Below are 24,500 nucleotides of genomic sequence, written 5' to 3'. Positions count from 1 at the left end.
GGCTCCTTCACATCAACTAGGTCTCAGCTCAAACGTCCGGTCCCTGACCAGGCGAAGGAAAGTAGCCTACCTTCAAGTCTCTATCACGTCCCTGAGCTGTATCTTTCATTATAGCACTAGCCACTATAGACACTTCCCTATATTCATGCTTTTATTTCCTGTTGTCTGTCTCTTCCACTAAATTTTATTCAGTTAATAATAGAAACCATAATAGATGTGTTAGAAGGGAATAAGTGGTATGGAAAATATAGGAGAGTCAGGGAGCTTGGGAACTGCTAGAGTAGGGAGGTTGCAATTTCAAACAGGATGGTCAGGGTCGGCCTCACTGAGAAGGTGGCCTTTGAGAAATACTGGAAGGAAATAAGGGAGGCAGCCATGCCAGAATCTCTAGGAAGAGCATTCCAGGCAGAGGGAAGAGACCTGTTGTGTGTTTGAGGAACTGTAAGGAGGACTGTGTGGCAGGGAGGCAGGGAGGAGGGCGAGGGCAGTGGGAGATGGGGTCAGAATATGTGGGCGGGGCTTTGTAAATCTGTGAGTCTCTAGGCTAGGATGAACAGCCATCACAGGGTCTGGAGTGAGGCGTGATCTGAGTTATGTTTTATTTTTTATTTATTTTTATTTATTTATTTTTTTTTTTTAGCGAGGGAGAGAGAAAGAGCCTTCCAGCAAGCAGGGGCGCGGTGGGGGGAGGGGGAGGCAGAGGGAGAAGGAGAGAGAGAATGTCAAGCAGGCTCCATGCTCAGCAGAAGCCCAACCCTGGGCTCTATCTCACGACCCTCTGAAATCAAGAATGGGAGGCTTAACCTGCTGAGCCACCGGGGTGCCCCAACCTGAGCTGTGTTTTAAAGGAGTATTCTGGCTGCTGTGGAGAGAACAAATGCAGGTGGAAGCCGATGGGTGACAAGGATGCTGCAACCAATAATCCAGGCAAGATGTGATGGTTGCTGGGAGCGTAACGAGAGGTGGGTTTTGAAGGTAGAGAGCAACAGGCTTTGCCAAAAGACTGGATGTGGGGAGTGAGGGAAACTGGTAGCAAAGAGGACTCCAAGGTTTTGGCTTGAGCACATGGAGAGTTGCCGTTACCTGAGAAATGGAAGGTCTTCGGTGTTCGGTTTGGGGCCAGTTATGTTTGAGATGCCCAGTGACCATCCAAGCGAAGGTGCCGAGAATAAAGTGTTTGGCGCCTACCTAGTAGTTGCTCAGTAAATATTTGATGAATGAAAGAGAAGGAATATGCAGAGCGAGTGCTTGGGCCAGTACAACCGGTGGCTGGCCCAGAGTGTCAGGCAGGGGAGGAGAGTCTCCCTGGGCTTTGCAAAAACAGAGCCCTACACCTGGTTTGCTCTCCCCCACCCATCTTTGTCGTAATGCCTATTCATCCTCGACTACCGTTTTTGAGTGGCTTATTTTGGGTCGTGCTTCATGGCATTTCCTCGCTTCCTTTTAATAAAGCAGATATTCACGCCATACTATTTATTAAGCGTCTACATTGTGCCGGGCACTATGCTTGCCTTCAGGGACCCCGCAGAAGTGAAAGGACTAGCCTCTGCGGGAGCCGTGGTACCCAGGTGGGCTCAGAGCCGGAGCTCGAAGGGGGCGAGGCTTTGGGAGGTTCGGGGGAGGGCTTCTTGAGCCCACAGGGGGCGGGACGCGACGTTGCTAGGGGGATTCTGATAGGTTCCGCCGGGGAAGGCGTGCCGCCGTCAGGCTCCGCCCCCTCTGGAAGGCAGTGGGCAAATCGGGTTGCAGCCTCGGTCGGCTGCCTCAGAGGCGGCGGCGAGTGGCGTTCTCTGGGCGTCCGCAGGGTGAGTTCCGTGAGCGGGGCGCTCTGGGGGAGGGTCCCCGCTCTGGGGCTGCTGGGCTGCGGTCCTTGGGGGCCGGGGGGTGACCCAGAGCCGGTGGGAGTCCGAAGCCTGGTCCCAACCCGACGCCTCGGTTCTTCCTCGGCGTCCCAGAGGCGATCGCTGCCTTTCTGGGGCCCCGGGCCGGCGGAGGACCGCCCGTGGGCGCTGGGGGCTCCCAGCGCTACAGAGAGGGTGGAGTCTAACGTCTGAGACACCTTGTTTAGTATTTCTGAGGGCTCCCCAGGCTCGGGGAAGTGATGGCTGGGGGCCGGCGGTGGTGGGCAACGAGGGCGACTTCGGGACGGAGTGGGGGACCCACGCCCAAGGCTGAGGGCGGCGGAGCCAGCGACGCAGTAGTGACCCCAGTGCTTTTCTAACGTTTCATAGCTTCCAAAGTCCAACGTATAAAGCTGGTAAAAGCAGAGCAGATCTGGTCAGGCCCTGAGACGCCGAGTCCAGAGCAATGTTGCAGAAGACAGGTAGCTATGCGGGTGGGGGTGGTTGGGGAGGGTAGGTGAGGGTTGGGGGTAGGGGCTACCTGGAGGAAGTCCCAGCCCTCTGGTGTCTGGGCCTCCTTCCCTGATGTGGGTATGTGGGGAGACGGGTTCCTCTCATTCTTGGAGCTGGGCCAGAAAGGAGGTCCTCCCCACCTGGGAATCAGTTTCCCTCCAAAGAGGCCACTTCCTTTCATGTTCTCTCTTCCTCAAAGTGCAGAGGTCCTATTTTATGTGTTATCCACACGGCAGAGAACAGCCCTGTTAAGTCAGTACAGTAACTTAATCTTATAGATAAGGAAACAGGCCCGAGGGGGCAAGGGTCCACCCAGGTGAGCTGGCTAGGTGCGGGTCCAAGCTGGCTGACCCCTTACGTCCTTCTGAGGCCTCTTGGGGAGGGTCTGTGGTGGAGAGCTCTGGATGGGAGACCTGGAGTCTGACTACCGTGTTCTGTCAAGTTCTGTGTAAACTGGGGGGAGCTGGTCAGGGTATAGAAAGGACACAACCTCAGGCGTGAGTTTTTACGAATTCCAGCACTGCTGTGGGGACAGCAAGTGGGGACTCAGGCCTCAAACACACTGCCCTGCCCCAGGCACCATGAGCCCCCTCACTGAGACGGCAGGAGCCAGCAGTGGCAGGAAGAGCTAGTTCTACCTTAAGCCCAGGAGTCTGGTTCCCCTAAGGTGAGGGCCAGCGGCCTCTGCAGAGCTGAACAGCATACGGATGGGGTAGCGTGAGGGCTGGGGCTATGGGAGCTGCTGACAGTCATCCTTCCAACCGCCCTGCAGTGGTCTTGCTGGCCCTGGTGGCCCAGGTCCTGATGCTAGAGAATGGGCTCCTGCGGAAGCCACCCATGGGCTGGCTGGCCTGGGAACGCTTTCGCTGCAATACCAACTGTGACGAGGACCCAAAGAACTGCATCAGGTGAGGAAGGCCCGCCACCTCCCAAGCCTTGCCCAAGACCCAGCAGAGTGGGGGCAGAGAGTGGAGGGTCAGCTAGAAAAGAAGGCAGGGTGAGACCACCCCATTGCAGAGAGAATGCAGCCAGAGGTGACTTTTGGGACATCCGAGACAGCCTGTGACCTGCTTGGGGCCTCTGTGGGATCTATCAGGCCTGTGGGGCAGGGGCATTATGGTGGACCCAGACCCTGAGGTCACTGAAACATAACTGTGAAAGCTCAGTCCTGCAAGCCTGGGGGCCCAGCCACTCCTTTCATTCCACCATGATTATGGTTCTGACAGCCTGGATTCACACTCAGATTATCTGCGAAGTCTGAAAAGCTCTTAAGAAGGGGGTGGGGAGTGACTGAGCTGCCCCATCCCCTGCCTATCACCAGTGAGCGGCTCTTCATGGAGATGGCCGACCACCTGGCACAGGATGGATGGCAGGACCTAGGCTACACATACCTTAACATGGACGACTGCTGGATTGGTGGACGTGACGCTGAAGGCCGCCTGGTGCCCGACCCCAAGCGCTTCCCCAACGGCATTGCCTTCCTGGCTGACTATGTGAGCCCCACCCCAGCCCTGCCCTTTAGGTGGGGGTCCAGACCCCACTCCCCCCCCCCCCCAGCCACCACTTCATTTAGGGTTCATTTCCACAATCCCTGCTTAAGAACTCACAGTCTGTTGGGGGAAACAGATAAATGAACAGCCCGCTTGGGCCCACCGTGGTGGGTAAGAGCCAGGAAAGGCATCTTATCCAGCCTGGGATTTCAGAAAGATTCACCAGAGGAGACAGTTCTTTTTTTTTTTTTTTTTTAAAGATTTTATTTATTTGGCAGACAGAGACACAGCGAGAGCGGGAACACAAGCAGGGGGAGTGGGAGAGGGAGAAGCAGGCTTCCCGCGGAGCAGGGAGCCCGATGCGGGGGCTCCATCCCAGGACCCTGGGACCATGACCTGAGCCGAAGGCAGACGCTTAATGACTGAGCCACCCAGGCGCCCGAGGAGACAGTTCTTGAGCTGATACAAGAGAAATGGTATTGGAGGCAGAGGGGATGGCAGAAGCAAGGCCTAGAAGCCAGAAACTGCCAATGGGAGGTGTGTGTTGGGAGTGAGAAGGACCATGGTTAGCAGAGGCCAGGCCGGCAAACTGAGACCCTTTCCTTTGGACAGTGGGGAGCCGTTGACAGTTTTATAATGGGGCCTCGTCAGATGTGCCTGTGAGGTAGCTCCCCGCCTGAGCCCATGGTGTCCTCAACCCTCCACAGGCTCACTCCCTGGGCCTGAAGCTGGGCATCTACGAGGACTTGGGCAACTTCACCTGTATGGGCTACCCAGGCACCACGCTAGACAAGGTGATTCAAGACGCTCAAACCTTTGCCGAGTGGAAGGTGGACATGCTGAAGTTGGATGGCTGCTTTTCGACCCCTGAGGAAAGGGCCAAGGGTGGGTCCTAGAGCTGGCTGGGGACCATCAGGTAGACAGGGAGGGGCGGCCATGGAAAGCTCACAGGTGCCCACCTGGCTGTACTTGAGCTCGTCTGTCCATATGGCCCCTAGGGGGTAGTATTTCCCAATTCCGTGCACCCAGAGGCTGGGGGGATTCTTGCCTCCCAGGCTTCCTACAGATGGGTTGGCACCGTGCCCCACCAAGGAAATGTGTGCAGCTCTGGGTACAGGGGGATGCACCTCCTCTTTTGAGTCTCAGTTTCCTCACATTTGGTGGGAAGTTTGGGCTGAGGCCTCAGATTTCCTCCTGAGCCTCCTCAGTCCTAAGATGTGGGGGTTGGGCTTCTCCAGGGTACCCCAAGATGGCAGCTGCCCTGAATGCCACAGGCCGCCCCATTGCCTTCTCCTGCAGTTGGCCAGCCTATGAAGGGGGCCTTCCCCCAAAGGTAAGCCATTCTGTGCACCTGCCTGGCAATGCGCCCCACACCCAAGCTTCCTCGCCTCCTGTGCAGACAGGGCTGCTCTCATCATAGTTGCCCATGTGCTGATTTGTGGGTCTAGGAGAGGGTTATAAGTGCCCTGGGGGGGGACCTCAGCCAGCCCTGGGTCTAGAGAATAGAGACACTTGTGAGGTGGGCTGCAAGGATGGGCGTCCAAGGCATAGGAACCACATGTCCTGGGCTGACACACATCACCCAGCAAGTGGGCAGAATCCTGGTTGTACTGAGTGGGCCAGGAGGTCCAGAAGGCCGGTGAGGCCAGGCAGGTGGGGCTGAGCCTCCCCAGGGGCCCTTCAGCACCTAGGACACTAGAAAGGGTGGGATCAGACCAGAGGGAGAGTGCTGGCCGATGGTGGGACTCACTGAGAGAATACGGGGGGGGGGAGTGCGATGGGGAGGGTTGTGGGTACACCAGCCTGGGCCCATACCCTGGGCTTGGCCCCAGGTGGCATGAGAGGGCAGGGGAGGCCTTCCTCATCCTAATCTGGCTCAGGGCCTGTTCTCCCCGCCCTCCGTGTCTCCTGCTGAGGCTCCTCAGCCCCTGTGCCCGCTTCCAGGCGGCAGGGCGTGACTCTGGTGCCGGACTCTGCCTTCCGCCAACATCCAGGTGAACTACACTCTGCTGGCAGAAACCTGCAACCTCTGGCGCAACTATGATGACATCCAGGACTCCTGGAGTAGCGTGCTCTCCGTCCTGAACTGGTTTGTGGACAACCAGGACATCCTGCAGCCGGTGGCAGGCCCTGGGCACTGGAACGACCCAGACATGGTACCAGCATGGAGGGGGACGGCCACCACAGGCCTGCTCCCCACCGCCCTGTGCTGTCTTCCCGGATGCTCACCGCCACGTTCTAGATCAGTGTCTCTCAAGCGTGTCCTTGAACCAGCTGCATCAGACTCACCCTGGGAGCTTGTTTACCTATCTGATCCCAGGGCCCCACCCCCACCTTTTGGATCAGAATGTTCGAAGAGGGCCTCGCGATGCCCATTGTTAACCATCTTCCCAGGGAGTTCTGATGTTTCTTGAAACCTGAGAACTTGGTCTGTAGTGACTCTTGTGTGACATTAGTCCTCTGGAGGGGGAAGATCATGAAGAGTACACACACTCTTGCCATTCCCTCCCTAGACTGCCCTGCCCTGTGCCCTGGTACCCCCTGCAGAGCCTCTACAGGCAGAGTGGGCCCCTCGTCCCTACCTCACTCAGAGCCCTGGTGACTTAGACTTTTTTGCAATTTATCTTATGACTTTATAGCTGTCTCTTCTTTTACCCGACGAGCATTTACTACCAGTGATAACTATCATAATTACATTATTGTACATGTTATTATTACATAGGCCAGATAGACGCCTGGAGAAACAAATTGGCCTGCTTTGGAGTTTTAGTTCCTGCTCTGCCACTTATCCTTGGGAAAGTGACTTAATTTTTTTCTGTGCTTCAGTTTTGTCAGTTGGAAAATGAGAATAGTAGCTACCTCATATAGGGTGGTTCTGAGTACTGAAATGGATGATCCTTTAAAATGCTCGGCACAGTTTGGCACACACACGGTGATTGTTCAATTGGTATCACTAAGTACGTAGCCATGTTGCATTAGCAATGATCGTTTGTGTCCAGTCTGTGGACTGGTTGCCTTGGGGTCAGGAAGTCCCCCTTGGTCCTGTCACCTGTGGCTAGGGCAGGTGGGTGGCTCGGGGCAGGAGCAGGGACTCTGTCCAGGTCTGGTTACCTACCGCTTCCACTCTGACTGTATTTTTTGATGTTGGTGTTCCAGTTTATAAACGCTTTCGGCAACGGGATCCCGTTGGATCATCTGAACAACCTGTGATGTGGCCAGAACATATTATCACCCCGTATTCCTGGTGCACTAAAAAGCTGAGGCTCACAGGGCGAATGCTTGCTAACCCCAAGGCTACGCCGCTGGGAAATGGTGTTCACAGACCCAGGCCCCACACCCTGTCCTCCTCTATCTCCTCTTGTCTTGGGTCCATGTTTAGGGTTGGGCCTCATGCCCACCTCCCTGGAGAGAATAGAGCTGAACGCTCCTCTCTTCTCTGCCCCCAGCTGCTCATAGGGAACTTTGGCCTCAGCTTTGAGCAAGCCCGGGCCCAGATGGCCCTCTGGACGGTGCTGGCAGCCCCTCTCTTCATGTCCACCGACCTGCGTACCATCTCTGCCCAGAACACGGACATTCTGCAGAATCCACTCATGATCAAAATCAACCAGGATCCCTTGGGCATCCAGGGACGCAGGATTCTCAAGGTACTGGGGTGTAGGGAGAGGGAAGGGGAGGCCGAGGGACTGGACTCCCCTGAGAACAAGGCTGCAAGCCTGGAGGTCACAGAGAGCTGGGCCTCCGAAATCTGCTCAGCCCTCCTTCCTGGTTGCATTCAGTCAAGGATTCTACTGGGAGCTGCTCCAGCCGTTCCCCCCTTTGCCAGAGCAGGCCAGAGCAGAACAGTTCATGGGATCTGGGGAAGAGACGCATCACCCCACAAGTACACACGGGACAGTGGGGCCCCTTGGGTTGGAAGTTCAAGACTCCTGCACACATCTGTGATGTCTGGCAGAGAACTAGGGCTTCCCTCCAGAGCGTAGGGGTTGTTGGAGCCCAAGGAATGCAACTACTGCTAGTACTGGACTAGCATTAACTATTTATTGAGAACCTACTGTGCACTGGGCATTCTGGGTACCTTTTCTCAGAAGGTGAATACTCCTTCCCTGTTTTACAAGTGAGGAAACTGAGACTTGAGGAGTCTGAGTAACCCAAGGCCACACAATTGGTAAGTGGTACAGTAGAACTTAACTCCCAACGGCAGAGCCTCAAAGCTTGCACAGATCCTCACCTCTCTAGTTAAAAGAAATCCACACAACTTAGAGAAGGCACACACAGAATTGGTGATGCCCAGAGGAAGTAACTAATCCCCACCGGAGGGGCTTATGGTGGGACCAGGCCCAAGGACCTTCTGGAAGGTGGGGCTTCACCCTCCTGGCTGCTCAGGGCAGAGTTCATCGCTCTTACTGGACAGTGCCCTCCACTCCAGCGCCAGCAGCTGCCCACGTCTATCCCTCCCCTTATCCTATGAGCTCTCTGAGACAGGACCTCATACAGCATTTGTCTCTGTGTTCCAGCATGGGGTCTGGCACACAGGAAGTGTCAGGGAGCATCTGCTGAGTCAGGCAAGAATAAGTTGGGGTGCTGGAGCGCTGGGGTATCCCCTCAAACTTCTGCATGACATGGAAGTGCGGGCTGGGGAGACCCAGAGCTCAAAGGAGGGCTAGGGTGGGGATTTCAGGGCCTGCCTGAGCAGGGAGGCCAGCCACCTTCTGTGCCCAGGAGAAATCCCACATTGAAGTGTACATGCGGCCCCTGGCCAACGAAGCCAGCGCCTTAGTCTTCTTCAGCCGCCGGACAGATATGCCTTATCGCTACCACACCTCCCTCGCCCAGCTGAACTTTAACAACTCCAGCATGTATGAGGTGAGTACCCTGCTACCTGCGGGGCTGCGGGTTGCCCTGGGAGGGGGTTGCTGGAGGTGGTGCTCACTCATACGTGGCCTCCCCTACGCCTTGGACCCTGGGTCCTCTGGCGGGAGCCCAAGGGGCAGCTGCAGGCATGCAGGGCTCTGCACTGGTGTTTTCAAGCTCTGCAAACAGAACTACTCTGTATACTTAAGGCCTGTGCTCTGAGGCTGCATGCGTCCCCTTATTGGTCAGTCCTTGCCAGCACGTTCCTCAGGCCGTCCGTGGGCTGGGGCTTTCGCCACTGCATGTTTGGGCCACTGCTGGCTTTGCCAATGGAGAAGTGACGGGAGGTGCAGGGCTCTCACTTCTGTGGGGCACCCCAGAGGCCCACCACAGACAGGCCAAAGTCCAGGCTTTCTAGCCCTCAGAAGGGGGCTCTGTGCTGCTATTTTTATAGCAGTTTTGGTGATGTCTCCTCCCACTGCAGGCCCAGAACGTCTACACGGGTGATGTCATCAGTGGCCTCCACTCTAAAACCAACTTCACAGTGATCATCAACCCCTCAGGGGTGGTGATGTGGTACCTGTATCCCATCAGGAAGCTGGGGACACCCCAGCACTGAGGAGCTGAGACATGTGACAGGCTGTGGCGGCGTTGCTGAGCCCAGACTATGGAGCCTCCACATGCCGAGGCCAGCAGGCGGGGTTCTCTGTTACCCAGGCCCACTCGGTGACTTGGCCCCATCAGACCCAACGTGCAATCTCAGGGCCAGGTTCCATGCCCTGCCCAAGTGTGAACCTTCTTGGAAACTTGTCTTGGGGCAATTTCCCATGGCATTCCTGGCTTCTACCTTGTCTGCGCGGCCCCACAGATGTTACTGAACAACTCAGCCAGCCTCCCGAGCCCCCACAAGCAGGAGGACTGATGCCCTCTGACCTTTTTGTTCACTCTGAAATCAGGATTTGGAATTTTTCTTATGATTAGGAGTGGAGATCTGACCTCCTGTCGGGAACTCCCATGAATTGTGTGATTGGTTTTCCTGCCTGGATAAGGCCTTGCAGGCTGACACCACCTAGGTAACCTTGGTTCCGTCAGGTTACCAATAAAGCTGTTCTTTAATCGAGGAGTTGCAATATGGACCTGGGGCCACGGGCACCTTCAGTGAGGGACTCTGGGTGGCAGTACACAGGGTGCTGGTTTCAAATCTCACCTCACATGGAAGGTGTGTGGCATCTTCTGGCTCCTCATTTTCCAAAGTGACCAGCAGATTGTACTTCCTAGACATGCCAGACTTGCCTCTCACCAGGGAGCCATCCTGCTCTGCCCAACACAGTGGTGGCGATGACACAGCGAAGCCGAGTAGCGATGTTCCCAGGCCCTTTGTCTTGTGCACCCCTTCCCCACCCCATTCAGACTCACTCCTCAGCCCTCCTGCCACAGAAGACCCTGATCTGCTAAAGATTTTGCGTTATTCCCTTGGGCACCTGTCAGCTCATGTCCCCCTTTCCGACAGGGCTTCATTCGGTGGTGCCTCGGAGTGGGGTGCCAGTGAGGGGGTCAGCTAGCTTCCTCCCACAGGGCCACGACAGCTGGCCCTCTGCCTGGCAGTGCCCCCAGCCCCTCCCTCGGCCTCTCTTTTCCTAACCTGGCTTCGGAGGAGGTTCAGATCCCCCAGCTGTGTCCAAAGACAAGTCGAGGGGCTCTTTGTGTCTTAAAATATATTTCCTGCTCCTCCTTGGGAAAGGAAAAGAATGGCAGGTTCTTGACTACCTTCCTTTGGTTCCTGTTTCCCAAGCCCTATTCGTTTCGCTAAGGCCACCGGGCACCTGTGGTCCCTGGTGGCTCTTGTCCCCACTTGGAAAGCTGACAGCATATCAGGCAGTAGGGTTCCCTTGGGCTTTGAATGTGGGAGCACCCAGTGCTCCAGGCCTTCACTATCCTGCCCTGTGGGAATTCTTCTGGGTAGATCTCCCATGCTCCCTCCCTCAGGGTTTGAGTTCCTTTATAGGAATATGGTATAAAGGTCTTACAAGTGCATATTTTACAGTGTCATTTGAGATTACTGGGGCTTCACTGACTGAGTCTGGGGTCATCAGGGAGTGCTCCCTTTTCCCAGCTGATGTCTTAAGACTGTGGGTCACTTAGAAGGTCAGAAACCTACCTCTTCCCTTGGAGGCCTCTGCCCTTGGAGGCCTGTCACCCCATGCATAGCTCCAGCTTTGGATCTCGACCACAGTCCTGTTCAAGCCAGATGGAATGGCCTCAGGTGGGGTACACTTCTTTGGCCAGTCCTAGGAAAGAAGTCTTTCCCACCACCCTGGGATATGGCAGGGATGGTGGCTGAGACCATGGACTTGGGAGTCAGGGTTAGGCAGCAGCCCGGACTTGACCTTTATTTACCTTCCAGACCGAGACACGGTTACGTGTCTTCACTTGTGGTATAACTCGTCCCTTTACCCTGGGGGTGCCAGATTGATTCTGTCTCTTTAGCCTTCATGCTCTCGATATCACACCCTGCCTATCTTCCGGGCGTTGTTTTACTCCCTTCTACCCAAGGCCAGTTAGGAGCTCAATTATTTTTTCCCAGTTCAAGGCATCCTTGTTTGGATCCAAGGGTACACCTCATCTTTTAAGAAACATTTTATTATAGAAATTTTCAAACACAAAAATAAAATGGTGAACCTCCATGTACCCATTACCCAGTTGCAACAACCATCAACATGTACCGATATTTCATAGCTGTTTTCCCACATACTTTTTGTGAGCTGGAGTATTTGAGAGCAAATCAAAGAAAACTGTAAATACCACTATGTAGCTCTAACAGGTCTTTAAAAATATATGAGACCTTAATACAATTTTCCTGGCCATCAAAATAAAGTTTTTAATAATCTAATAACCATTCTGTGTTCAGTTTTTGCCAACTGTCTCAAAAATATCTTTCTATAGTTTGACTCAAAATGCAAGCAAGGAGTCAAGAAAAGTGGTACAGTAATAACGACCAAATGTTCGTTCCCTCCATAAAAGCAATGAAAAGCTTGCCACATATTATCAGAACGAACTTTCACAGAACTCTGGAAATTAATCAAAAGCCTGCAGCAACCCAGAGTGCCTTCAGTTAAGACAGACAGTAGAATCTTGGTAGGAACAGCAAGCTTGGTAATGCCTTAGTTTACCCTAGTACTAGATTTTAAATCAGCTATTTTAAATACATCCACAGAGCTAAAGAAAACCATGGATAAAGAGCTAAAGGAAAGAATAAGAATGATGTCTCACTATATAGAAAATATCAGTAAAGAGACTGAAATTACAGAAAGGAACCAAATGCAAGTTGAAAAGTACAATAACTGAGATAAAAAAAATTAATTTGACATGCCCAGGCAGAAGAAATCAGCAAGCTCAAAACAGGTCCATTGAAATTAACCTGAGGAACAGCAGAATGAAGAAAGATGAACAGAGGCTCAGAGACCTACAGGACACCATGCAGCACACCAACATGCACAGAAGAGAGAGAAAGGGCAGAAAGAATATTTGAAAAAATCATGGCTACAAGTTAACCCTATTTGGTGACAAAAATTAAGCTACACATCCAAGAAATTCATGAGCTCCAAGTAGGATAAACTCAAAGGGATTCAGCCCTAGACAGAACCCAGTCAAACTCTCAGAAGACAAAGGGAGAATTCTGGAAGCAAGACAAGCAAATCAGCACATACTAGGGAAGATGCTTGAGAAGAATGAAAATGAACATACAATGGACCCCAAACACAAAAACACAACATAGCAAAACTGGAGTGAAAGTAGGGATCAGAGGGAGATCTGTAGCTATAATTTGCTTATATGCAAAAGAGAAAAGACAACCCACACAATGGGAGAAAATGTCTGCAATTTACATGCCATAAAAGGGACTTATGTTAAAATACATAAGGAACTCTCACAACTCAAAAGACGACCCAATTTAAAAATGGGCACAAGATCTGAGCAGACAGTTTTCCAAGGAAGATAAGCAAATGGCCAGTGCTCCACATCACTAACCATTAGGGAAATGCAAATAAAAACCACAAGATACCACTTTACACCTAAAAGGATGGCTAGAATAAAAAAGTCATAACTGTTGATAAGGACGTGGGGAAATTAGAACCCTCATATGCTCCTGGTAGAAATGTAAAACTGGTACAGCTCCTGTGGAAAATGATCTGGCAATTCCTCAAATGATTAAATATAGGGTACTATATGGCCTAGAAATTCCACATCTAAGTATATATATCCAAAAGAAATGAAAACATATGTCCACACAAAACCGTGCACACAGTTGTTTATAGCAGCATTACTCATAGCAGCTAAGAGGTAGGAACCACCCAAATGTCTACCAACTCCTGAATGAATAAACAAAATATGGTTAACCATACAATGTAATATTAGTCAGCCACAAAATGGAGTCAAGTACTGACACATGCTACAACACGGCTGAAACTTGAAAACCTTATGCTAAGGGAAAGAAGCTGGTCACAAAAGACCACACATTATATGATTTCCTTCCTTTGAAGTCCAGGATAGGGAAATGTGCAGAGACAGAGCAGCTTAGTGGTTGCTTAGGGCCGGTGGGGAGGTTGGTGGGAGAAGGGATAACAGCTAAAGGGTACAAGGCTTCTTTTGAGGTGATGAAAATGTTCTTGACTTGACTGGAGCAATGGTTGCACATATCTGTGAATATACTAAAACCCATTGAATTGTACACATGAAATGAATGACCTATGGTTATGTGAATCAGTAAATCTGTTAAAAAAAAAAAAAACCAGGGGCGCCTGGCTGGCTCGGTCGGTAGAGCCTGCAACACTTGATCTCGGGGTTGTAAGTTTGAGCCCCATGTTGGCTGTAGAGATTATTTAAAAATAAAAATTTTAAAACAACAACAACAAAACTCACACCCATATCCATTGCAGTATTAAGCATAATAGTCAAGACATGTAACCCAAAAGTCCATTGATGGATGAATGGATAAAGAAATGAAGTATATACATACATATTATTTAGCCTTAAAAAAGAAGGACATTCTGTCACATGCTACAACATGGATGAACCTTGAGGATATACTGAGTGAAATAAGCTTGCCACAAAGAGACAGGTACTGTGGGATTCCACTTACTTGAGGTACCTAAAGTAGTCAACTTTGTAGAAACAAAGTAGAATGGTAGTTGCCAGGGGTTTGGGGGAGGGGGGAATGGGGAGTTGTTCGATGGGTACGGAGTTTTCAGTTTTGCATGAAAAGTTCTAGAGACCCACTGCACAACAATGTGAATACAGTTAACACTACTGAAATGGACACTTAAAAATGGTTAAGATAGGCTTTAGATTATGTTTTTTTACCATATTTTTCTAAAGATTTTATTTAATCATTTGTCAGAGAGAGAGAGAAAGAGAGAGCACAAGCAGGGGGAACAGCAGGCAGAGGGAAAGCAGGCTCAGGGAGCCTGATGTGGGGCTCGATCCCAGGACCCTGGGATCATGACCTGAGCCGAAGGCGGACGCTCAGTGACCGAGCCACCCAGGTGCCCCTACCATGTTTCTTTTTTAAAAAGAGATATATCCCTGAGACTCAACCAGAAGATGCCCAGCATTTAGGGGTGGTGCCTGTGGAGAGGCCCAGGTCAGTGGGGTCCAATATGGCTAAAAGTAGTACATGGGCTTGTGAAGAATATGCTCAGTCTGGATCACAAACAGGACAGCAGCATTCCCCAGGAATGCAACAACATGCACACAAAAAAGGGGAGTCCAATCCAGATGTGCACATCTTCCAGCCTTAGGATGCCCAAGAGGAGGAATGAAGAAGGATGGAACTGAGGGTCATCAGGAATGGACGTCCTCCTGCCACTGCTGGAGATTGTTCATTATCAGTTAGATGCCAACTTCCCATTAATGATTCTTCCTCTACTTCCTTCTTTTTCCAGATTCTTGATAAAATGCAAAATAACACTGTAATATTCCTTTTTCCCCATTCGAAGTTATACAAACTTTTCTGCCATCCTTACCTGAATATCAGCTCCAGGAACAGAGCCAGCCTCACTCTTCCCATATCATTTCCATCCATAAAAGGGTCAACAAGGACCAGGGAGAAGAATATAATCTGTCGGGTGGATATTCAGGGTAAAGAGCAAGAATTTTAAAAGTGGGGTAGCTAAATAAGCTATCCCTCACGTACCCCGCACCCCTACTCAAAAACAAGAAGTTGGCATTCATTCACAGAAGAAAGTGCCTTGTGGGAGGTGTGGGACTCGACACCACACACCATGGAGCCCAGGAGGGAAGAGTCTTGACCACCAGTGCATCAGGTAACAGGTGTGCAGACCTCAGTCCCGGCTTGAACCCTGCAGGGGCTTGAGAACTGGCTCCAGCCCCTCTCAGCCACAGCCTGGAAGACCATGGAGAACACTGTCTTAGACAATCACCCACAGACAAGAGAGCCTTTGTGGAAGCCCAGGTTTCCAGTAAAGAGATTCCAGCACACCCCTGGAGAAAGAAAATAAAAATCTGGATGCACTGGAGAGGGAAAGAGGAAGAGTTTGATTTTACACATGTCACCACCCCCCCCCCCCCAAGGCAATACAGCTCAGTGCCAAGTCAGATGTTTCTGGGCCCCTGATTTCTCCCACAGGGAAAAATGAGAGCATGTGGATGAGCACATGGCTTCCCCAGTTGGGCAGCATGTTGCCAAACAAACCTATTTCTCACTCACTCCAACCAGAGTACTGAGTCATGAGCTGCATGATTTGGGGGTGGGAAAAGGCTGGGAGAGTGACAGATAAGACCCTCAGAAGGCATTAAAGGGACATGGATCCTACTGTGTTTCAGACTCCAATAAGAAGCCTGCGGACAAGTTGATCTTGCCTGCTTTTTAAAGATTATTTATTTATTTATTTATTTGACAGAGAGAGAGAGAGAGAGAGAGAGAGAGACAACGAGAGCATGAACACAAGCAGGGGGAGTGGGAGAGGGAGAAGCAGGCTTCCCGCTGAGCAGGGAGCCTGATGCGGGGCCCAATCCCAGGACCCTGGGATCATGACCTGTGCCGAAGGCAGTCGCCCAACCGCTGAGCCACCCAGGCGCCCCTTGCGCAAACTCTTGATGGTGGCAAGAGTGAGCTTTGGCAGATGGCTAGTGGGCATGCACAGAAAGCCAACCTGAGTCTGCAGACTGGGGAGAGACGACAAACTTGAGCTTTAACCTTACCCTTGAGAAAACAAAACAGAGACTATCAGGGGCTTGATCCCAGGACCCTGAGATGATGACCTGAGCCACAGGCAGCTGCCCGAGAGACCGAGTCACCCAGGCGCCCCTTCTCTTGCTGTTTCTAGGATTCTCTTTGTCTTTGATTTTCGACACTTTTATCCTGATGTATCTTGAAGAAGCTCTCTTAAAGTTGGGACCTTGGGAACTCTCAGCCATTATTTCTTTAAATAACTTTCTCCCTCTGCTTCTCACTCTCTTTTCCTTCTAGTGCTCCAATAATTAGCAGATTGCTTCTTTTGATGGCATCCTATAGATCATATAGGCTTTCTTCACTCTTTCCTTCTTTTTCTTTTGTTACTCTCTGACTGGATAATATCGAAGTTCCTTTGTTCTAATTCACATATTCTTTCTCCTGATTGCTTCATTCTGCAGCTGATGCCCTTTGTGGCATTTTCCACCTCATTCATTGTATTCTTCAGCTCCAGAGTTCATTTGGTTCTTTTTTGGTATGATTCCTATCTCTTTGTCTTTCTATCTCTATGCTTTCTATTTCTATCTCATTTTATTCTTCTATTGTTTTCCTGATTTCATTGAATTGTCTTTCTGTGTTTTCTTGTAGCTCATTGGGCTTCCTTAAAGCAGCTATTATGAATTTTTTAAAAATATTTTATTTGTTTATTTGAGAGAGAGAGAGAGAGCACGAGCAGGGGGCTCCCTGCTCAGTGGGGAGTTTGCTTCTCCCTCTATTGCTGCCCCTGCTGGTGCTCTCTCGCTTGTGCATGCACTCTCAAATAAATAAATAAACAAATACAATCTTAAAAAAGAAAAAAAAAGCAGCGAGAGTAAAGAAGCTTGTAACTTACAAGGGAATCCCCATAAAGCTATCAGTGGATTTCTCCGCGGAAACCTTACAGGCCAGGAGAGAGCGGGATGATATATTCAAAGTGCCGAAAGAATAAAACTGCAACGAAGAATGATCTGGCAGGGGCGCCTGGGTGGCTCAGTCGTTAAGCGTCTGCCTTCGACTCAGGTCATGATCCCAGGGTCCTGGGGTCGAGTTCTGCATTGGGCTCCCTGCTCGGTGGAGAGCCTGCTTCTCCCTCTCCCATTCCTCCTGCTTGTGTTCCCTCTCTCACTGTGTCTCTCTCTGTCAAATAAATAAAATCTTAAAAAAATAAAGAATGATCTGGCAAAGCTGTCCTTCAGAAATGAGAGAGAATCAAAGATTACCCCAGGCAAACAAAAGCTGAGGGAGTTCATCACCACTAGAAGTGCCTTATAAGGGGCTCCTGGGTGGCTCAGTCAGTTAGGTGTCTGCCTTCAGCTCAGATCATGATCCCAGGGTCCTGGGATCGAGCCCTGCGTTGGGCAGGGAGCCTGCTTCTCCCTCTCCCCATGCCTGCCACTCCCACTGCTTGTGCTCTCTCTCTCTGTCAAATAAATAAATAAAATCTTTAAAAAATAATCTACAGAAGTGGCTTATAAGAAATGCTGAAAGGAGTTCTTCAAACTGAAATGAAAGTATGCTAATTAGTAACATGAAAACATATGAAAACATTTAACACACTGGGAAGGTAAATACAGTTGACCCTTGAACAACACGGGGGTTAGGGGCGCTGACCCCTGCACAGTCAAAAATCCCCTTATAATTCTGACTCCCAAAAACGTAACTTCTAATAGCCTACTGTTGATTGGAAGCCTTACTGATAATTTAGACAGTTGATTAACACATATTTTGTACGTTATTGTATTCTTACAATAAAATAAATTCTGAAAGAAAAGAAAATATTAAGAAAATCATAAAGAAGAGGAAGTACAGTACCATATGTATATTTATTGAAAAATATCCACGTGGAGGCAGGCCAGGCCAGCTGGGTAGGGCACCCTGGGATGGCGATGTTCCATGGCCTGGTGGTTTTTGGCTTAGTGGCGGCAGCGACCAGGATGGCCCATAGCAATGACAAGTGGCCTAGAGATGCAGTAGAGCTGCCCCATCTGCTTGGAGGTACACCACTGGCCCGTGGCCATCAGCAGCTGAAGCTACACGTGAGTGCATCAACCTCTGAGGGTGTAGGCCATTGCAGGAAGGGGTCCACACTCTGCCCTGGAGGGGCCCAAGGTCCATGGCTGCCCCGGCACAGCCCTGAAGCATGTCTGGAGCACTCAAGGGGCAGGGGTGGTGGGGTGCGGGGCTCCCTTTGCAGCTCCCTGCACACACAGGGCACCTTGCACCCCTGCCTGGTCCTGGGCCCCCTGTGGTTGCCAACAGCCTCTGTGGGCCTCTGCAGATACCCAGAGAGCAGCAGGTATGACCTGCACCAGTCACCTTTCATTCAGTCTGTGACGACGGTGGGGACGGGGCAGTTGTAAATAAATGACTTGTGGCTTTTGTTGTCGACTCTAAAAAATTTCCATGTATAAGTGGACCCGCACAATTCTAACCCACGTTGTTCAAGGGCCAACTGTATAGTCAAAATCAGAATATCCTAATGCTGTAACATGGTGGTGTATTAACCATTTAACTCTAGTATAAAGGTTAAAGGACAAAGGTGTAAAAATAATTTTAGCTACTATCGTTTGTTAAAGAATCCACAATATAAAAAGAGATAAACTGTGACATCAAAATAATGTACAAAGAGGGAAAGTAAAAGGGTAGAGTTTTGCATATGGTTGAAGTAAAGTTGTTATCAGTACAGAATAGACTGCTGTATCTGTAAGATATTTTCTGTAAGCCTCATGGGAACCACAAAGCGAAACCCTGCAATAGATACACAAAAGATAAAGGCAAGGGAATCAAAGCACAACACTACAGAAAATCATCAATTCACAAAAGAAGACAGCAAAAGAGAGAGAAAGGTACAAGGGAACTGTTTAAAAAACAGCCAGAGAGCAATTAATCAGATGGCATCAGTAAGCCCTTACTTACCAATAATTACTCTTGATATAAATGGATTAAAAAACAAGATCCAACTATATGTTGCCTACAAGAGACTCACTTCAGCTTTAAGGATACACATAGGCTTAAAGTGAAGAGATGGAAAAAGATATTTTATACAAGTGGAAACCAAGAGACAGCAGGGATAGCCACACTTAGACAAAATAGGCCTTAAACCACAGATTATAACAAGAGACAAAGAAGGTCATTATATAATGATAAAAAGGTCAATTCATCAAGAGGACGTAACAATCACATATGTACCCAACATTAGAGTAACTATATTAAGTAAATACTAACACCTGAAGGGAGAAATATACAACAATCCAGTAATGGTAGGGGAATTCAATACCACACTTTCAACCATGGGTAGAACATCCAGACAGCAAATCAATAAGAAAATATTGGACTTCAACTACAGACCAAATGCACCCAACAAACATATGCAGAACACCGCATTAAACAGCAGCAGAACATACATTCTTCCGAAGTGCACACATAACACTCTGCAGGATAGATCATATATTACAAAACAAGTCTTAGCAAATTTAAGATTTAAATCATACCAAGTATCTTTTCCAACACACTGGTAAGAAACTAGAAGTCAGTAACAAGAGGAAACCTGGAAAATTCACAAATATGTGGGAATTAACACACTCCTGTACAACCAATGGGTCAAAGAAGGAATCAAAAAGAAAAGAATATCGGGGTGCCTGGGTGGCTCAGTCGGTTAAGCGTCTCCTTCAGCTCAGGTCATGATCCCAGGGTCCTAGGATCAAGCCCTGCATCGGGCTCCCAGCTCAGTGGGAAGCCTCCTTCTCCCCTTCCCTCTGCCTGCTGCTCCCCCTGCTTGTGTTCTCTCTCTCTGCCAAATATATAGATAAAATCTTAAAAAAGAAGAAGAAATAAAAAATTATCTTGAAACAAAATAGAAACACAACATACCAAACTTACAGCAAAAGTGTGTTAAAATGGGGAAGCTTATAGTGACAAATGTCTACATTAAAAAAAAAAAAGATTTCAAATAAACAACCTAACTTCACACTTAAGGAACAACAAAAAGAACAAACCAAACCCAAAGCTAGCAGAAAGAAGGAAGTAACAAAGACTAGACCAGAAATAAATGAAATAGATGCCAGGAAAAAAAAATAGAAAACATTAATGAAAGAGCTGGTTTTTTGAAAAGATAAAATTGACAAGCCTTTAGCTAGACAAAGAAAAAAAAAAGAGAGAGGACTCAAATAAAATCAGAAATGAGAGAGCAGACATTATACCCAATACCACAGAAAGACAAAAGAGCATAAGAGACTACTACAAACAATTATACACCAACAAATTAGATAATCTAGAAGAAATGGAAAAATTCTTTGAAACATGCAACCTAACAAGACTGAATCATGAAGAAATAGAAAATCTAAACAGATACACAAGGAGTAATTGAATCAGTAATCAAAAATCTCCCAATGCAGAAAGGCTCAGGACCAGATAGTTTCTCTGCTGAAGTCTATCAAACATTTAAAGCATTAATATTAACCATTCTTGAACTCTTCTAAAAAAAACTGAAGAGAAGGGAAGTCTTTCAAACTCATTTTTTGAGGCCAGAATTGCCCTGATAGCAAAGACAGCTAAGGACACTATAAGAAAACTACAGACCCATATCCTTGATGCATATAGATGCAAAAACTCTCAAAATATTAGCAAACATCACATTAAAAGGATCATACCAGGGGCGCCTGGGTGGCTCAGGCGTTAAGTGTCTGCCTTCGGCTCGGGTCATGATCCCAGGGTCCTGGGATCAAGCCCCACATCGGGCTCCCTGCTCCGCAGAGAGCCTGCTTCTCCCTCTCCCACTCCCCCTGCTTGTGTTCCCTCTCTCACTGCGTCTCTCTCTGTCAAATAAATAAATAAAATCTTAAAAAAAAAAGGATCATACCATGATCAAGTAGGTTTTATCTCTGGGATGTAAGGATGGTTCAACATATGCAAATCAATTAATGTGATATACCACATTGATAAAATGAAAGATAAAAATCATACAATCATCTCAATAGATACAGAAAAAAGCATTTGACAAAAGACAACATCCAAATATTGATGAAAGAAATTAAAGACCTAAATAAATGGAAAGATCTCCCTATTTGTGGATTGGAAGATTTAATATTGTAAGAGTCCTAACAGAAGTGCAAACCCTATCAAAATTTCAATGGCCTTTTTACAGAAATGGATAGCTGATTCTGAAATTCATATAGCAAGGGACGCAGAATAGCTAAGATAATCTTAAACAAAAAGGAACAAAGTTTAAAGATTCACACTTCCAATTTTAAAACCTATTAGAAAGCTACACTAATAAAAACTGTGGTACTAGAATAAAGATAGACACATAGATCAATGAAATATAGAGTCCTGAAATAAACTCATACATCTATAGCCAACTGATTTTTGACAAAGGCACTAAGACCATTCAATGAGTAAAAATAGTCTTTTAGTAAGTGGTGCCAGGACAACTAGCTAGGCACACAAATGAATTTGGATCTCTACTTCACACCATACACAAAAATGAACTCAAAATGGATGACAGACCTACATAAAACACTTAGAAGAAAACATAAGGTAAATCTTAATGACAATCGATTAGACAACAGTTTCTTAGATATGACACTTTAAAAACACAAGCAACCAAAGAAAAAATAAATAAATTGGACCTTATCAAAATAGAAAACTTTCGTGTGTGTCAAAGGACACTATCAAGAAAGTGAAAAGACAACACACAGATTGGGAAAATATATTTGTGAATCCTATATCTGATAAGGGTCTATTATGGGAATATATAAAGATCCCTTACAACTCAATAATAAAAACACAACAAAAAATTAAAAAGACAAATAGCCTAATTTAAAAATAGGCAAAAGATTTGAATAGACATTTCTCCAAAGAGATTGTACAAATGGCCAATAAGGCCATGGAAAGATGCTCAACAGCATTAACCATCAGTCACTGTGGAAAACTCTCTGGAGATTCCTCAAAATGTTAAACCCAAGTTACCACAATGACCCAGCAATTGTATTTGCCTGCATATACCCAAGAGAAATGAGAATATGTGTTCACACAAAGACTTATACATAAATGTTTACAGCAGCATTATTCATAATAGCCAGAAAGCAGAAACAACTTCAATGTGTGTCCACTGACAAATGGATAAATATGCGGTATACCCACACAATATGTCTGTACTGATCCATGCCACAACATGGATGGGCCTTGAAAATGATACATAGTGAAAGAAGCCAGACACAAAGGGCTCTTATCAGATTCCATTTATATGAAATGTCTAGAATAGGCCAACCTATAAAGACAAAAGGTAGGTAAGTGGTTGACAAAAGGGAATGAGTAGTGATTGCTAAGGGCAGGGGGTTTCTTTTTGGGCGATGAAAGTGTTCTGGGGGGCCCCTAGGTGGCTTAGTCGGTTGGGCGGCCCACTCTTGATTTCCGCTGGTAGGTAGTGATCTCAGGGTCATGGACCAAGCTCTGCATCAGGCTGCCCGCTCCTGCTTGAGATTCTCTCTCTCTCTCTCTCCCTCTCCCTCTGTACCTCCCCCCGCTGGCATACTCTCTCTCTAAAAAAAAAAGACTGCCCTGTTCATAGAATGAGAACAAGTTGCATGTGGTGATTTAGTTACACAGTCTAATATCTAGATTTAAATCTTGGCTCCACTTGACAGCTGTGCAATCTTGAACAAGCTACTTAATTTCTTTGTGCTTCCACTTCCTCCGCTGTAAAGTAGGGATGCTAAGAGTTCACACAGATTGTTGTTCAAGAATTACGTGAGATAATTTATCTAAAACACTTAGAATGGCACCTGAATAAGTAATTATTCGAGCCCAGTCTTCTCTACATCGTGGTTTTTGCCCCTAAGCCAGGGAGCCCTCTGCAAGAAGCTGTGGGAAGTAACAGGCTCTCCTCCTTAAGGGGTACAGTAAGGGGCCTTCATCTCTTCCTCCCTGCTACCACCCTTTCTAAAAAGGGCAGTTCTAGGTTTACCTAAAAACTGAACAGAAAGTCCAGTTTCTGTATATCCTCTGTATCTCCCAGGTCTCCTCCACTGTGTCCCCAATTATTAGCGTCTTGCATTAATGTGGTACATTTGTTATAACTGATGACAATATTGATACATTATTATTAGCTATAATCCATAATTTGCACTAGGGTCCTCTCTTTGTGTTGTACATCTGTGGGTTCTGACCAATGTATAACATGTACCCACCATTACAATACAGAGGTGTCACTGCCTTAAAATCCTGGGCTCTACTTACTCATCCCTCCCATCACCCCCAACCCCTGCAACCACTAATCTATTCATTGTCTTCATAGTTTTGCCTTCTCCAGAATGTCACAGAGCTGGAATTACACAGCATGTAGCCTTTCCCGATTGGTTTCTCTCCCTTGGCAATATGCATTCAAGGTTCCCCCCTATCTTTTCATGATTTGATAACATTCCTTTTTATTGATGAAAATATCCCATTGTAGGTATATATCACTATTTATCCACTCAGCTACTGAAGAACATCTTGATTGTCTCCAGATTTTGGCAAGTATGAATAAAGCTGCTATAAACCTTCAGGTGCAGATTTTTGTGTAGACATAGGTTTTCAACTCATTTGGAAAAATACCAAGGAGCTCAATTGCTGGACCATATGGTAAGAATATGTTTAGTTTTATAAGAAACTGTCAAATTGTCTTCCACGTGGCTGTTCATTTTATACTTCCACCAGCAATGAATGAGAGTTCCTGTTGCTCCACATCCTTGCCAGAATTTGGTCTAGTCAGTGTTCTGAATTTTAGCTATTTTATTTTTTTTTAAGATTTTATTTATTTATTTGACAGAGAGAGACACAGCGAGAGAGGGAACACAAGCAGGGGGAGTGGGAGAGGGAGAAGCAGACTCCCCCCGGAGCAGGGAGCCCGATGCAGGGCTCGATCCCAGGACGCTGGGATCATGACCCGAGCCGGAGGCAGACGCTTAATGATTGAGCCACCCAGGCGCCCCTGAATTTTAGCTATTTTAATAGGTGTGTAGTGGTAGTTCATTGTTTTAATTTGAAATTCCCTAATGACATGTGATGCTTAACATCTTTTCATATGCTTCTCTGCCATCTGTATATCTTCTTTAATGAGGTGTTTGTTCAGAGCTTTTGCCCATTTTTCGTTGGGTCACTTTTTTCTTATTGTTCAGTTGTACGAGTTCTTTGTATATTTTGGAAACCAGTCCTTTACCAGATGTGTCTTTTGCAAAGATTTTCTCCCAATCTGTGGCTTGTCTTTTCATTCCCTTAACAGTACCTTTTGAAGAGCAGAAGGTTTCCATTTCCGTGAAATCTAACTTAAAACTTGAAAAAGTTTTCTTTCACACTTTTTGGTGTTGTTTCTAAAAACTCATCACAGAAGTGAAGGTCATTAAATATTCTCCTATGTGATCTTCTAGGAGTTTATAATTAGCACTTCACATTTAGATCTTTGATGCATATTTAGTTAATTTTTATGAAAGATCTGTTTTTAGATTTTTTTTTTGCATGTGCATGTCCAGTGTTCCATTGCCATTCATTGAAAACACTGTTGTTTCTCCACCAAATTGTCTTTGTTTCTTTTTCAAAGAT

The 24,500-nt window shown here is 47.7% G+C and overlaps 1 protein-coding gene across 2 annotated transcripts; it reads left to right on the top strand.

The window, feature by feature from the left end:
• Nucleotides 1–1,724: 1,724 nt before the first annotated feature.
• NAGA (alpha-N-acetylgalactosaminidase) lies at nucleotides 1,725–9,815 on the top strand. Of its 2 annotated transcripts, XM_028115443.2 has the most exons (10): nucleotides 1,725–1,805; nucleotides 2,232–2,323; nucleotides 3,127–3,262; nucleotides 3,676–3,847; nucleotides 4,552–4,729; nucleotides 5,083–5,177; nucleotides 5,839–6,000; nucleotides 7,291–7,488; nucleotides 8,564–8,707; nucleotides 9,180–9,815. In XM_028115443.2, the coding sequence occupies exons 2-10, from the start codon at nucleotides 2,308–2,310 to the stop codon at nucleotides 9,312–9,314; spliced, it is 1,236 nt and encodes a 411-aa protein (XP_027971244.2). In that variant the 5' UTR covers nucleotides 1,725–1,805; nucleotides 2,232–2,307; the 3' UTR covers nucleotides 9,315–9,815. The 2 variants fall into 2 exon arrangements, with proteins under 2 accessions (XP_027971244.2, XP_027971243.1); XM_028115442.2 differs by lacking the exon at nucleotides 9,180–9,815 and having other exon boundaries at nucleotides 7,291–8,668.
• Nucleotides 9,816–24,500: the final 14,685 nt, after the last annotated feature.

Source organism: Eumetopias jubatus, unplaced genomic scaffold (genome assembly GCF_037043125.1).
Source record: "Eumetopias jubatus isolate StellerSeaLion01/CBP00866 unplaced genomic scaffold, mEumJub1_p1.0 scaffold_8, whole genome shotgun sequence".
NCBI classification, from domain to species: Eukaryota; Metazoa; Chordata; class Mammalia; order Carnivora; family Otariidae; genus Eumetopias; species Eumetopias jubatus.
The sequence above is the reverse complement of the archived record's forward strand: the minus strand, read 5'-3'. Positions and strand labels throughout refer to the sequence as shown.

Excerpts from the sequence above, each read along its gene's own strand:
- NAGA (XM_028115442.2), top strand. Across the intron at positions 3,263-3,675 it reads GACCCAAAGAACTGCATCAG|TGAGCGGCTCTTCATGGAGA; the intron begins GTGAGGAAGGCC and ends GCCTATCACCAG. Across the intron at positions 3,848-4,551 it reads TTGCCTTCCTGGCTGACTAT|GCTCACTCCCTGGGCCTGAA; the intron begins GTGAGCCCCACC and ends AACCCTCCACAG.